Below are 14,661 nucleotides of genomic sequence, written 5' to 3'. Positions count from 1 at the left end.
GAGCATCACTGGCCTTGTAGCACCAGCTGAGTGTCACCAGCCCTATGGCAGGGGCTCAGCATCACCAGCCCCACAGCACACGCTGAGCATCACCAGCCCCATGGCACCAGCTGAGTGTCACCAGCCCCGTGGCACGGGCTGAGCATCACTGGCCTTGTGGCATGGGCTGAGCGCCACCAGCCCTATGGCAGGGGCTCAGCATCACCAGCCCCACAGCACACACTGAGTGTCACCAGCCCCATGGCACCAGCTGAGTGTCACCAGCCCCATGACACGGGCTGAGCATCACTGGCCTTGTGGCACAGGCTGAGCATCACCAGCCCCATAGCTGTGGTGGGAGCGGGGCAGGTAGCAACGCTGTGGTCTGTCTCATCCCTGGGTGGGGGGCTGTGGTGCAGGTGGGGGGCAGCAGGCACACCTGCATAGCACTTTTCAGTGCTAAACCCGAAACTTTGATCCGCCGGTAGCTCCATCAATGTTTAATGCACCAAAGCCCAGGCAGGGCTTGGAAGATGAGCGTTTTGAGGCCAAATTGGAGTTTCTAATATTCTGATATTCAAATAATTTTAATCCGCCTGACGCGTTCCCCAGGCACGTACCTGGACTGCTAATGAGGGGCTGCCTTCGGCGGCGGCTGGCTTTGCCACAAAGCAAACAAACCCTTTGCAGATGCCTTCAAAGCACCAGGGATGGTGAGGGCCGGGGAGGAAGCGTGGGGAGCTGGCTGGGGGGGGGTACACCCTGCTCCCTGGAGCAAGGCGGCTCTGGCAACCTGGGGAGCCATTGTTGGTCCCTAATTCTTCTTGAAGTGCTGGTTGGAGGATGAGGCTGGCACAGCCTGGCAGGCAGCCATGGTGGGGGCGATGCTGGGCCCTGGGGGAACTTCAGCTGCCGTCCCAGGGTGCAGCAGGTGCAGTGGGTACAATGGGCTCAGTGGGTATAGAATTCAGCAGGCAGCGAGCCCTCGCTGAGCCCTGCCTGGCCTCAGCCAAATCTCCTCATTCCCAGTTTCTCCAGCCCCTCCATGGATCTGAGTTGAGGCAGCACCCACAACCTGCATGGAGCTGGGCCCCAAACCCCCATCTCCCCCCCGCCATGCTGTGCCAGCCCCAACCTTTCCCACCCCTCCACCCAGGGGTATTTCCCCTCCAGCGTGCCCTCGGCACAGCTCTCCTGACCCATGTGGCTGCTTTCAGAAAGGGATTCCTTCCCGCCGTGAGCGATGCCTCCGGTTAATTTAAACCCAGGCCAAGGTGATGATGCCAAGGACGCAGGACAGCGGGCACAGGGCTGGTGGGGGGACCCCCTAAAACTGCCCCCAGTGCTAGGACAAGCTCATGCAGTTGCTTAGGTTGGGGTCTGAGGGCTGCAGACCTCCCCGCTACCCGTACTCAGCCTTGGCTGACATCACCCACTCAATACCTTGAGGGGTCCCACCCGGTGCTGGAGGGGGGGACAGCAGTGTCCCAGTGGGTGTTCCCCCACAGCCATCCCCTCTAGTGCCGCCCACCACCCCCGTGGCTGCCTCCTTGGCTCGGTAGCGGCGCGAGCGCGGCTCTCCCAGCCCGATCTATTAAGGCGCCGTTAAGGGGAGAGGAGTTCATTTCTGCCATTTAGCGTTTCACGGATAATTAATTATTCTTCATCTCGCCGGCAAGAAAAAGGACGAGCAGGTAGAGGGGCTGTTCAAAGCAGCGAAGCCGAAACCCGGGGAAACGGGGAATTCTTTGTAACATCAAAGGCGAGGGAGGATGTGCTGATTTCATGGGGCACCGCACGCTGCAGAGCCCTGGGCATCTCGGCGACGCTGAGGCCGGCGTGCACTCAGTGCATTAGTGGTCCCAGACAGCGATGTGGGTGAAGGGGCCTGGGGGGAACCTGCCTTTTGCCTGTGCCCCCGCTGTGTGTATCCTCTCACCTCCCCACCGCTGTTAGCTGGTGGTTCTGCCTTTGCAAGGTGCTGGGGTGTCCCCATCCCCTGGCTGGGTACTGCAATTGAGGGGGGCTGGAAATACCCCCCCCACCTCCCCCCCACCCCTGGCCCAGCGTGGGCCTCCCACACTCCCTGATGCTTCATCCATCACCAGAGGCGAGCGGCAGAATAAATAATGATACTTAACATTTTGTAATAACGCCAATTAACCGGTAAATAACGCCTTTTACACCACGAAAGCCAGAGTAAATTAATTCCCCTAATTAGCTGTCAGGGAGCACAGGGCAGCGGCAGCAGTGGGCAGAGCCAGCAGCCCCTGCCTGCGTTATCTTGTCCCCATCCCCTTCCCCCCCACCCCCCCCACCCCAATGCATCACCGTGTCCCCAAACACCAGCTCACACCCCAAAATTTTGCAGGCTTGCAAAATCCACGCCGGGACACAGGGCTCAGCGCCGCTTCCAGCGGCTCTGCTGGGCCCTAAATCATTCCTATCGCCCGGAAAACAAAAATAACACCAACAAAAGACGGCAACAAAATAGTTTATGGGTGTAATAAATTGTGCCCGAGGCAAGAAACTCTGCTTCCCCTGCGGCAGGAGGGGGGTTTCCCACCAGCACACCGTATGGAACCCCCTGTCCCACCGGGGGAAGGAAGGGGGGGGGTGTTGGAAACCATTTCCCATCGTGTTTATCCCAGTTTCCCACTCTGATCTTGCTGGGGGTGTCCAGGCAGCGCTCTGGGGTGTGGGGCTGGTCCCCATGGGCTCTGTGCCATGTGCTGAGCGGGATTAAAATGCTGGTTGGCAGCGATGTGGGGGTGACTGGGGAAGTTGGAGGTGACTGGGGAAGTTGGGGGCCTGACTGGCACCCCATGCTGCGGGACAAGCTGCCTTCCCTGCCAGGACAAGGCGCCAGCGTTGGCGGGGAATGGGGATGCTCCTGCCTGGCCCACCCAGAGTGGGGCGGAGGATGCGGTGCCCATGTGCCCCCGCTGTCCCCACGGGATGTGGTGGGCAGCCAAGGCTCTGCCACCCGCTCATCTACACTGGACTCTGCCCTGTCCCGCCCCTTGGCTCAGCTCCCAGCTGCTTGTGAGGGACGGGGACGAAAATGGCTGCGCTCAGCCAGCCCCAGCAGGACACCTACGACGCCATTGTCATCGGGGCTGGCATCCAGGGCTCCTTCACGGCCTACCACCTGGCCCAGCGCCGCAGGGATGTCCTCCTCCTGGAGCAGGTACTGGTGTCCCCATCCCACCGTGTCCCCATCCCACCGTGTCCCCATCCCACTGTGCCCCCAGCCCCAGTACGCTGGGGTGCCTGGACAGTATGGAGTGGACCCCTGGTCCCCAGTGCCACCTCCCCATGGTGTTCCTGGTGCCACCTCCCCATATCCCCAGTGCCAGGACCCCCATGTCCTGCCCTTTCCCAGCGCTGTGGCTGGCAGGACTGGTTGTTGTCCCCAGGTCCCACACAGCGCCGGTGCACGCAGGGCTGCCAGGGTTGGGTGGTGGTGGTGACCACAGTCACTTCCCCATGCCCCATGGTTCCCCCTGCCCCATGGTTCCTCCTGCCCCACAGTTCCTCCTGCCCCACTCACGGGGCAGCTCCCACGGGCAGAGCCGCATCACCCGCAGCGCCTACGCCCAGGACCACTACGCCCGCATGATGCCCGACAGCTTCCGCCTCTGGCAGCAGCTGGAGGCCGAGGCCGGCATCAGCCTCTACAGGTGATGGGGACAGGGATGCAGCTCCCACTGGGCACCGATCCCCCCCCCTGTGGGGCTGGGCTGGGTTGGGGGCTGCGGCTGCTGTCCCGTGTGGGGCAGGATGAGGCCACGCCAGCCCCACGCAGCGGGGAGGCAGCTGCCGGCTCTGGGTAATTTATGGGGCTCTGTAAGGAAAGTGCCATTAAGGAAATGAGCATTTAAACGATCCCCTGCTGCCAGGTCAGGGCTGATGGTGCCTGCTGCACTTGAGGAGGGGGAGAGTGGGTTAGCGTGACGCCAGACCTTCCCCAAGCATCACCCCGCGTGCCCTTGCTCAGCCTCCCACTGAGCATCGCAGGTGCTGCTGCGCCTCAGTTTCCCCAAGGGGCAAAACAAGGGGAGGGGGCTGCAAAGGGAGGCGGCGAGGCGGGAAGCTGATGTGGCTGGTGGGGCACAGGTGCACAGGGCTGGTGGCGCTGGGGCCGGTGGGAGACCCGGAGCTGGAGGGCTGCCGGCGCAACCTGGGTGCCGGCGCGGTCCTCGATGCCACGGCACTGGGTCAGCGCTTCCCTGGCCTTCGGCTCCACGCTGGCGAGGTGGCTCTGTGGGACAGCACCGCCGGGGTGCTCTTCGCAGACCGGGCACTGCGGGCAGTGCAGGTGGGTGCTGCCAAGGGAATGGGATGAGGGGGGAGGATCCCTTGGTTCCGTCGTTGCAGCCACGTCCTGTCCCCACCCCAACCCAGGATGTCTTTCGGCGGCACGGGGGGACCCTGCGGGACGGGGAGAAGGTGCTGCGCATCGAACCCGGGGCCGTGCTCACTGTCACCACTACAGCTGGGGTGTACCGAGCTCGGCGGCTCATCATCACGGCTGGAGCCTGGACTGGAGCCCTCCTGGCACCCCTGGGTCTCCACCTACCGCTGCAGGTAAGGGTTGGTGGCACTGCGGGGCAGCCAGGCCTCAGCCAAGGCTGACACCGTGACCCCAGCCGCTGCGCATTGACGTCTGCTACTGGAGGGAGAAGGAGTCGGGCAGCCCCGGTCCCTGCTTCATGGCCCTGGGGCTGAGCCAAGCCCCCCACGGCATCTACGGGCTGCCCTCCCTTGAGTACCCCGGGTTGGTCAAGGTAAGCATGGCACAGTGGTGGCAGTGGGGATTCCCTGGGCAGCACCCCCCCAAACTGACCAGCTGCTCCCCAGGTGTGTTACCACCATGGCAGCCCCACCGACCCCGAGGAGCGGGACCGGGTGGCCCCAGGAGCCCCCCGTCCTGATGTCACCCTCCTGAGCAGCTTCATCAGCAGCTACCTGCCCGGGCTGGAGCCCCAGCCAGCTGTGGTGGAGACCTGCCTCTACACGGTGAGATGACCCCAGGAGCAGGACCCGGGAGTCCCAACCCCTTCCCCACCCTAGGGTGGACATTTCCATCCATTCCCCCAAACCTTGGGTCCAGGAGAGGACCCTGGACCCAGGACCCTCATACCGTGGCTCCCCTAGAACACCCCAGATGAAGACTTCATCCTGGATCAGCACCCCAAGTTCAGCAACATCGTCATTGGGGCTGGATTCTCAGGTAGGTGAGGGCATCCAGCCCCTGCCAGCACCCCGGAGCTGGTTGGGGCTGTGGGGGTGACTCTGCCTCCCACTGCCCTTCCCACAGGCCATGGGTTCAAGCTGGCACCGGTGGTGGGGAAGCTGCTATGCGAGCTGAGCCTGGGTGAGGAGCCGTCACACAGCATGGCCCCCTTCACCATCACCCGCTTCCCTGGCGTGCTCCGGGCTGCACTGTAGGTGCAGGGCCCAGGCTGTGCCTGCACAGCATTGCACTGGCCTGCAGCTGCATCCCAGTGTCCTTACATCCATCCCAGAGTGTCAGCATCCTTGTGTCCCCACAGATCTCTAGCTCCCTGCACCCTGCTGTCCCAATATGCTGCACCCCAGCACCCCTCCACCCCCACATCCAGCTACCCTGTATCCCTGTGTCCCCATACTCCACCATCCCAGCACCCAGCATCCTGGCACCCCTCCATCCCAGCAGCTTTCCATCCATGCAGCCCAGCATCCACTCATCCCAGTACCACAACATTGCCATACCTCTCCATCTCTGCACCCTGACATCCCAGCATCCCCACATCCCAGCTTCCCAGTACCCTGCCCCACCACATTCCAGCATCCCCACATCCCAGCTTCCTAGTACCCTGCCCCACCACATCCTAGCATCCCCACATCCCAGCTTCACGATACCCTGCATCGCCCACCCCCCACCATCCCAGCTTCCTGGTACCCTGCGCACTGACATCTCAGCATCCTTGCATCCCAGCTTCCCGGTACCCTGCACCCCCACATCCTGGCTCCCCAATATCCTGCACCCCCACGTCCCAGCATCCTCACATCCCAGCTTTGTGATACCCTGCCCTGCCACATCCCAGCATCGCAGCTTCCCAGCACCCTGTCCCCCCACCCCCCATCCCAGATTCACAATATCCTGCCTCCCTGCATCCCTGCATCCCAGCTTTCTGGTACCCTGCACCCCCCATCCCTCCATCCCCCAAGAACGCAGTGCCAAGCTGTCTCTCTACCAAGCACCCTCTCCCCAGAAACAAATTGAGGAGCTCTGTCAGGCTCCCGGAGCGGGCCCGGCGCGGACACACTCGCTTAGGAGCCGAGTTAAATGTTTTAATGTTAAATGTGCCATTTTATTATCGTTAGATCGCTCCCGCTTAATGAAAGCGCATTAGCGCAGCGTGGCTCCACGGCAGCGAGCGCCGAGCTCGGCCCGTTTGTTTCCCAGAGATGGTGGGGAAGGGAATCCAATGACCTGGTCCTGAGGGGGTCCCTGGGGTGGGCAGTGGGTCAGGGGGGTCCTGGCACAGGGTGGTGGGTGCTGGAGCTGAAGCCGAGCTGCGTGCAGCGCAGGAGGCTGGTGCTGCACATCATCTCCTCCCCGGTAAATAATTAATGCCGGCAGGCAGAGGGCTCCCATCCCCGCTGCTCATCTGCATATTTATGAAGATTGATAAATGATTCAGTGCCGGCACCCACGAGGGCTGTCTCCTCCCCCCTCCCCTCCCCATCACCCGTGGGTGCAGGGGGCCTGGGGAAGGCGCCAGGCTTGGCCTCTTCCTACATCCCTGGATCCTCACTAGGGTTGGATCTGTCCCACCAGACCCTGCCACCATGCAAACTGGCCCCCCCACCCCCTCCCCAAAAACCGGGGCGACCCCCCAGCATGTGGAGCAGGCGGCAGCCGGTGTTACCAGCCAGAAACGACGTTTATTGTCATACTGAAAGTAAAGGGGGTGGGGGGGGGGACACGCACAGCTGGGCTAGTGCAAGACAACCAGGCAGGGGCAGGGGGGGCCAGTGGGGGGGGGGTGTGACAGCCTTGGGGGGGTGCACAGGACCCTGTCCCCACGTCCCCTTATGGCTGCGGGGTGGCTGCTCCCCAGGGCCCGGCCAGTGAGAGACGTCTTTGGCTCAACTAAAAGGGGTGTAAGAGGACAAGAGGGTGCCCAGGGTGGGGGGAGTTTAAGTTATAAAATAAGGAGCCGGGAGGCGCTGAGGAATAAACCCAGAGTGCCGGAGCTGCCGGCTCCCCTGCCGAGGACAGACAGAGGGTAGGAGGATGGGGGGCAGCATGGGGGCTGCAGCCAGCGAGCCGGCCGGGCTGCTCCCCTCACATAACCAGGGTTGGGGGGCAGCTGCTTGTTCCCCACCCCGCCTCCGTTTCAGAAAATACACCGGCTGCCCGGGGTGGCCCCACAAAGGAGCCGAGTGTGTCCGGGGTGATGGGAAAGGTCGGTGGGGGGCTAGGCGGGGGTCTCAGCGGCCCGGCTCTCCACCTCGCTGGCGCTGGGGGAGCTGCGGAAGGAGCGACGCGTGCTTTCCCCGGCATCCTGCTCCTCGTCCCATCTGTCGTAGGCGAAGGAGTGGCGGGAGCTCGGGGGGCTGCGTGGGAAAGAGAAGGGTTAGTGGGGGAACTGGGAAGGGGGGGGACACTCTGTGCCCCAGCCCTGGCTGCCGGGCACACTTCCCAGCTGGCTGCACCGGGAGCCACGGTGAGCGGCACGGGCACGCTGGCACCCAGCCGGCTGCAGCCTCGCTCACCTCCTTTTGTTATTGTTTCTGAGATATTTGGGGCATGCCCCACCGCCAGCGACTCAGCATTGGGCCAAGCCAAGCCCACCCCCCGCCCCCACCCAGCGCCCTGCAATCACACACAGCCCATGGATGCAAACGCTGGTGCTCACACAAGGGCCCTGGCCACACTGCACCCCATGGCTGGATGCAGGAGGGGGCTTTCTCCCTCCCTGCCTCACTGTGATGCATCCCAGGGATGGGCAGCGGGCAGCCCACCTGCCAGCACGTATCCAAAAGGGTTTATTCCCTCCTCCAGCCCTTCTCCCATTTGAGCCCTTGGAAAGGCTGTAACCTGCCCTGCATGGCGCACGCTCCGCTCTGACATCACGCAGGGCACAGGGCCCCAAAGCCCGGCAGGATGACGCTGCTCACCCCTCAGTTCCTGCCACAGGCACCCCGCATGGATGCAGCCACCCTGACAAACACCTCCGAGCCCCTACCGACCACCCCAGCACCCCGGCCGTGGGTGCTGCTCCTCCCAGCCCCCCCATGCTCACACACTGCAGTTAGTTAGTACTCGCCGCGCTCCTCCCCATCGCCTTCGGGACCCACCGCCATCCCCAGGGTGGTGAATGAATTCCCCAGGATGAGTGGGGATGCTGTGCCACCCAGTGAGCTTAAATATCTCAAAAGAATAAATTCAGCCCCGTCCTGGCTGTTGGCTGGGGAACCAGGAAGGGATTAAGCGCTTCCCAGTATCCTAATCCCAAATATACCACATCCTGGAAGCACAGGCAACTCCCGGTCCCTGCTGTGGCTGCTCCCCAGAGCCAGAGATGTGTTAAGGATGCCCTGCAGCACCCTGAAATCAGGGCTGGTCACAGGCACAGTGGGGATGTCCCATCCTGAGATGCCCAGAGGAGGTGGGCTCCATGCCCAGAGCTGGGGAAGGGTTAGGGGGAGCGGTTAGTGGCACACGGGGAGGTTCATGCTGCACAGCACACACCGCTCCCACCTCCTGCCTCAGTCGCTCTCGGGCCGGTACAGGTATTTCATCATCAGGCTGTCGACCTGCTTCTTGCGCTGCTTCTCCTCCTTCTTGGCCCGACTGGGGCGTGCTGGCTCCTCGCCCCCAGCCGCCCGCGGGCCCTTCTTGACACTGGAAGTGCTGCGGTAGGAGGCGGTGGAACCGGAGGAGGAATCGGAAGACGAATCGGAGGTGGAACCCGAGTCGGATGATGACTCTTGCTTCTTCTTCTTCTTCTTGGATTTCTTCTTGGCCTTCTTGGTGTGTTTCTTGGCACTCTTCTTTTTCCGCTCCTCCTCTTCCTCAGAGGAGCCAGAGCTGCTGCGGTGCCGGCCGGAGCGCCGGGAGAAATCGAGGGCGGATGCGGAGCGGCGGAGGCTGCTGTGGGGGCGGTCGGCGGCACCCAGTGGGGCCGCGCTCCGCACACTCCGGCTGTCGTCCCCTGAATCGGCCTCGGGGCTGGAGCAGCCCCTGGCCCGTGGCGGGCGGTAGCTCAGCACCTCCTGGATAGCAGCTTCCAGGTCGGGGTCGAGGTAGGAGCGGTGCCCAACAGGGCGGGCGTCCCTAGGACTCCCCTCTTCGGAAGCGGCGCTGCGGGGCCGCGGGGGCACGGAGAAGCTGCGCCCCAGGAGGGGCTGCCCGCGGGACCCCTCATCCATCTCCTCCAGACGGCTGCGGGCGAGGGAGAGGCGCGACTCGGGGCGACCCTCAGGCCCCCCGCGCCGGCTCCGCAAGCTCCCGGGGCTGGAGAGGGCGAAGCTGAGCACTGAGCATCTCTCATCCCCCTCGTCGCCATCCTCTAGCCCACGCCAGGATGCGGAGGAGGCCCAGCTCACCGGGGCAGAGGCGACGGAGGCCTTCTCATTGTCGGCAGCCGAGAGGGACCAACGCTTGCCCAACCCTTCCCGAGCCCGGCCGCTGGCGTCGGCAAAGGCGCGAGCGATGACGGACGCCCGGTCTTCGGCCTCGCCATTCCGAGCTGCCTTGCGGGCAGCGCGCTCGGGGGAAGGCGTTCGCTCGCTGAGCGCGCTGAAGAGCGTCTGCTCATCCCCACGGCCACCTATGGAATCCTTGAGGCTCGGCCGCTTCCTATAGCTCAAGCAGCTCAACACCGACACCGGCCGCTCCTCACCCTCGGGACCGTCCGGTGGGGCTGCCCTGCTCCGGCGGCACCGCAGCCCCACGCACGTACCGGGGGGAGACAAGAGAGAGAGAGATGGAGATGAGCGGGGCACAGCGCAGCGGCGAGGCAGCCGCGGTAATTTGCGTCAGCGGGAAATAGCATCGTGGAAAAATGTCATGGAAATGGGGGAATTGTTCTAGCCCGGCACTTTGATTCCCCTTTCAAGTGCTGCGTTCAATTTATTTCATTGTCGGCTACCTGGAGCCGCCGTGTTTGATTCCTGACTTCAGAAAAGGTGGAATTATCTCCAATAACAAAATGTTTTACATCTGCACCGCTGAATAAATTAAGGCAATTAAGAAAAAACAGCTCAGATCTTTCCCCCCTCCTTTCCCTGCTTGGAGGTGGAGGGGGGGGGGAGCCCCCTGGGACTCCCAGAGCCCTGCTAGGAAATTGGGTTTGGATAAAAGCAATCTGTGCTCAGCAGGCAAGTGCCATCCCTGGGGAGCGTGAGCAGGGCTGTGTGCCCCAGTCCCACGCTGGCCCCGTGCTGTGGGGGGGGCATCCAGGCAGGTGTCCCTGCTCTGCCAGGGGCTGTGCGGGCAGCCGGGGTGTGGGCAGGGATGCGGCGGAGCTGCCAGCATAGGATGGATGGATGGATGGATGGATGGATGGATGGATGGATGGATGGATGGATGGATGGATGGATGGATGGGAGGTCCTGTCCCAGAGCAGGAAGGGGGGATGATGCACAGAGCTGGAGCCCAGCACTGCAACCCCCAAGGAGGCAGATAGGGTGGGGGCTGCAGATGCCCCTGCACCTCTGGGGCGGGTCCCCATGCTGCAGCAGCTGCAGTGCTGAGAGTGGAATGCTGGGGAGGAGGACCAAGGGTCCCTCCTGCATGAGGACACATCTCCAGTGGAGACTGAACCACCCACCACCATCAACCCTTCCCTGGCTGGCCACGCCACAGCACCCTGAGCATCACATCCCATGGGTGCCCACCCTGTGAGCCCGGCACCCAGCCCAGCACCCAGCCCAGCACCCACCTGCCACCCTTCAGGCTGCCATCATCCGAGAGTGCTTTGGAGGAGCCTTTGTTCTTGGAGAGCCAGGACTTCACCCCGTCCACACGCTCCTCCAGCTCCGAGTCCACATCTGAGTCGCCGTCACTGTCGGAGGAGCAGGTTGGGGCAGAAGAAAGCAAGAAATGAGCATGTGGTGGGATTTGGGGTACAGGGGAGGCAAAACTGTGCTGGCACTTGCCAACCTCGCCTCGCCCCAGCACCTGCTGCCTGAGCACCCTGCCATGGGGTAAAACCTGGTCCTGCTCTGTCCCCCAGGATACAGTCTGCATGCCCAGGGCTCAACCTGAGAGGTAGGGCCTCCCCAAAGCACAACTGTGCCACGCACACCTCTCCCTGAACCCCCAAATCACCCCGTTGTCTGGCCAAGATCCTCCTGTACCCTCTGCCCGACATCCCCCGTTGCCACTGCATGACTCCGGGGCTGGGTAGGTAAGAGCGGTGCCGGCATCAGAGCAGCAGGCAGGGCAACAGCTCCCAAAACACGGGGAGATTTCCAGCTTCGGGGCCGGGAAGGAAAAAAGCAGCTTCATTTTATGGGCCACCATCGAGTGCAAAATGACAGCGAGGAAGAGCGATGTCGATAGCCCTGGGTAAACAGGAGTTTAGCAGGCAGAACAGAAACGACTCCGGCAAGGCAGGCGCAGGAGCGCGACGGGCAGATTTACAGCCCTGCCGTGCCGGAGAGCCCCTGATTTACATCCCAGCCTTAAAAAAAAAAGCCCTATCTGGCTTAAACCATCTAATTTATAATGTCTGTTGGTAACCATATTGATTGCCTTTAGAAAGGAGGTGCCGTACGCATTGCAAAATCCATTCCTCCACGTTAAAAGCATCCCCCGCATAAATCTCCCTTAATACCTAACTGCTTACTGCTTTCATTAGGGTTATGGCAGCACCGGCGGGATCTATAAGGAAAATCGAAGTGGCACAGCCCCCACCCCACCCCTCCCTCATTCCCCCCCCCGCCCCGTCCCTTGCCGCTGGCCGGCGAGACATGAGGGCTCCCACCGAGCCACTGCAGGGGAAGAGATATATCACAGGATCTTAAACGGCTGGTTTATCCACCCGGCGTTGGGTTTATTCCCTGCCTGGGGACAGCGGCAGCCGGCACGAGGGATGGGCTGGGATAGACCCGGCGTATGAATCCTCCTCGTTAAATTGAAAGCAATGTGCCACGCGGTCCCTCACGTGCATATCCCTGCAATACAGCCAGGGAACGCTGGGCTTGGGGGAAAAAACACCCCAAACAATAACACACCCCACCCCTCCCCCAAAACGAGCCCCGTAAACAAACTCTGGGGGCAGATGAGGGTTTAGAACCGGTGGAATTAAACGCCGTACCCGGGTGAGCGTGCGCCGTTAGTTCACCGCGACCCAGGTCGCGGAGGAGCGGCCACGGCAGCGGATATTAATTATCCATGGCAGCGGGATGCCATCACCGCTCCACGCTCACCATTAGCCATGCCACAGCATCACACACACCCCCATCCCACCCCAGCTCCAGGGGCTCATTCCCTGCCCGTGCCCCCCACCCCCTGCGCAGGATGCGGTTATGTGCCGTGCTGTGGGTGCTGTTAGGGGCATGCGGAGGTGGGCCAGCGGCATGCGGGACCCCGGCCCGTGGGGGTGAGGTGAGGGTTATGGGAAGGGGGGGGGAAGGAAAGAGGAGCTCCTCACAGTTTATTCTTTCTTTTCTGATACTTTGCCACCATGTCCTGCAAACTGGGAGGGAGTTGGGGGGAGGGTGGGTGGGTGGGAATTGGGGGGGTTGGGAAGGGGGGAGAAACACAATGGAAAAAGTAAATCAAACGAAGGGAAAATAAACTAAAAAGGAAAAAGAACTCAAGTGGGTGGGAGCAAATGGTGTAAAATAAATGGGGGGGGGGGTGGGCAGGGGAGAGAGGTGTGAGGGCTCTGCACCCCTGGTGTAGGGCTGCACCCGTCTGGATCCCAGCATCTTGGGCCGGATCCCAGCATCTTGGGCCGGATCCCAGCGTCCTGGGCTGGATCCCAGTGTCCTGGGCTGGACTGGATCCCAGTGGCCCAGCCCTGTGCTGCCCTGGCTCTTGGGGCTCCCCAGGCTGTTTTTAGCCAGCCAGCACAGCCCTGGCCACATTCCAGGCACCTCCACAAGCAGGTGAAGCTGCACGGGGGCTGCAGGTGCGGGAGGGGTGAGTGCGGAGACGCACGGACTGACGCACGTGTGCACAATACGTGGATGGGCGGGTGCACGGACAGACGCACGTGTGCCTGATGCATGGACGGATGGATAGACAGATGGCATCCTGCCAAGGCCAGGCAGAGCCAAGGGGCTCCTGTGGCGTTTCAGAAGTGGCAAGGAAAAGCGGTGAGTCCCGGTGAGGTGCCTTTTGCATGGGAGCCAGACCTGGGTGCTCTCACCTGTTGATGAGGTCCTCATTGCTGTCGCTCTCCATCTCATCCTCGATGGCTGCCTGCAGGTCCCCGATGCGCTTGAAGGCCAGCTTCAGGTCTGATTGCAAGCTCTGGTTGGCAGCTTCCAGGCTCTCAAGGTCCATCTCCTGCAGGGCAGGAGCGGGGTGAGCCAGGTACCTTGGGGAGACCCCCACTCCTCTGAATCCCCCTCCTCATTCCTGTCACGGTCGCCTCACCAGCTCGTGCTTCTTGCGGCTGGCCTCTGCTTCCTTCTTGGCCAGTTCCCCCATCTCCTCCTTGACGTCGCGGAGCTGCCGCTGCAGCCGCTTGTTCTGCTCCTTCTCCCGGTTTTCGGCAGCCGCGCGTTGATCCCGCTCCTCCGTCAGCTTCTCCATGTTCTCCTTCAGCCGTGTGGCCAGGCTCTGCCCAGCAGCAGGCACGGGGTCACCTATGACCCCCCCAACCCATCCATCCCTCACCCTGCAGCAACACCCACCCAAGGCTCACGCAAGGACGGATCCCATCCCAACAGCTTTACCCAAGGAGGTGGAGGAGACACGGAGACACCCCCTCCTTCCACCCCACCACTCTCCCAGGGCCAGGGAAGGGGCAGAACAACCTCAGGGGCTTCGCCGAATTGGAAAAATAGATTTAACTGTGTGTGAAGTAATTACAGCGTGTAACGTAGGGAAAAAATAGCTCCCATTCTCCCCCAGCCGCTGAGCCAGCCGCTGCATATTTATGGCCCCGGCAGAGAGAGAGCGGGGAAGGGAAATAACAGCTAGGAAAATATTAAGAGGAGAGCTAAGCTGCTCCGCTCCCCCAGCAGAGCAGCAGAATATAAAGCAGGCTGCGTTTAGCGGGGCTGGGAGAGTCTATAATTTCCCTAAGTCAATGCAGGGAAATAGCAGCACTTTGCCGGGCTGGGTGGTGGATTACTGTTATCGGTGCTCGCAGGGAGCCTTCCCTGCGGGGATGAGGATGGGCTGCTGGAAGGGAAAGGCTGGCAGGCAAAGGTCCTGGGGAGGGGGTGTTGGGGATGTGCTCAGTGGACCCTCCCTATCCCTGGGCAGTTTTGCATTGTGGTGTTGTGGCATCTCTGTTCCAGCTGATGCCAAGGGAGAGCCCGGCACCCACCTCCAGGCGCTTGACTTGGGTCCGTTCGAACTCCAGCCTGGTTTCCAGCTCGCGGATCTTGGCCTCTTGTCGGCTCACCAGTGACTTGTCCACCATGGATTGCTCCAGGAACTCCAGCTGGCTCTGCAGGCCTTGCAGCTGTGGGGATGGGGGGGACAGGGGGCACACA

General features: G+C 62.2%; 2 protein-coding genes across 3 annotated transcripts in view; one reads left to right on the top strand and one right to left on the bottom strand.

Moving 5' to 3' along the window:
* Nucleotides 1–3,042: 3,042 nt before the first annotated feature.
* Nucleotides 3,043–6,329, top strand: PIPOX (pipecolic acid and sarcosine oxidase). The gene is made up of 8 exons (XM_084273211.1): nt 3,043–3,169; nt 3,514–3,662; nt 4,099–4,300; nt 4,387–4,569; nt 4,632–4,769; nt 4,843–5,001; nt 5,140–5,215; nt 5,303–6,329. Exons 1-8 carry the CDS (start codon nt 3,044–3,046, stop codon nt 5,431–5,433), a joined length of 1,164 nt encoding a protein of 387 aa, XP_084129337.1. The 5' UTR covers nt 3,043; the 3' UTR covers nt 5,434–6,329.
* Nucleotides 6,330–6,468: 139 nt separating this feature from the next.
* Nucleotides 6,469–14,661, bottom strand: part of MYO18A (myosin XVIIIA) — a gene marked incomplete at its 5' end in the record, with an annotated part of 38,276 nt that continues 30,083 nt past the window's right edge. The window contains 7 exons of one of the 2 annotated variants that reach the window (XM_084273208.1): nt 7,453–7,590; nt 8,738–9,907; nt 10,923–11,045; nt 12,639–12,683; nt 13,362–13,501; nt 13,592–13,777; nt 14,493–14,630. In XM_084273208.1, coding sequence (XP_084129334.1) covers nt 8,746–9,907; nt 10,923–11,045; nt 12,639–12,683; nt 13,362–13,501; nt 13,592–13,777; nt 14,493–14,630 — 1,794 coding nt within the window. In that variant the 3' untranslated portion in view covers nt 7,453–7,590; nt 8,738–8,745. Of the gene's footprint in view, nt 7,591–8,737; nt 9,908–10,922; nt 11,046–12,638; nt 12,684–13,361; nt 13,502–13,591; nt 13,778–14,492; nt 14,631–14,661 lie in introns of both variants that reach the window. The other variant, XM_084273207.1, reaches the window with a different exon arrangement.

Source organism: Gallinula chloropus (assembly GCF_964237585.1).
Source record: "Gallinula chloropus genome assembly, chromosome: 19".
Classification (NCBI taxonomy): Eukaryota; Metazoa; Chordata; class Aves; order Gruiformes; family Rallidae; genus Gallinula; species Gallinula chloropus.
The sequence above is the reverse complement of the archived record's forward strand: the minus strand, read 5'-3'. Positions and strand labels throughout refer to the sequence as shown.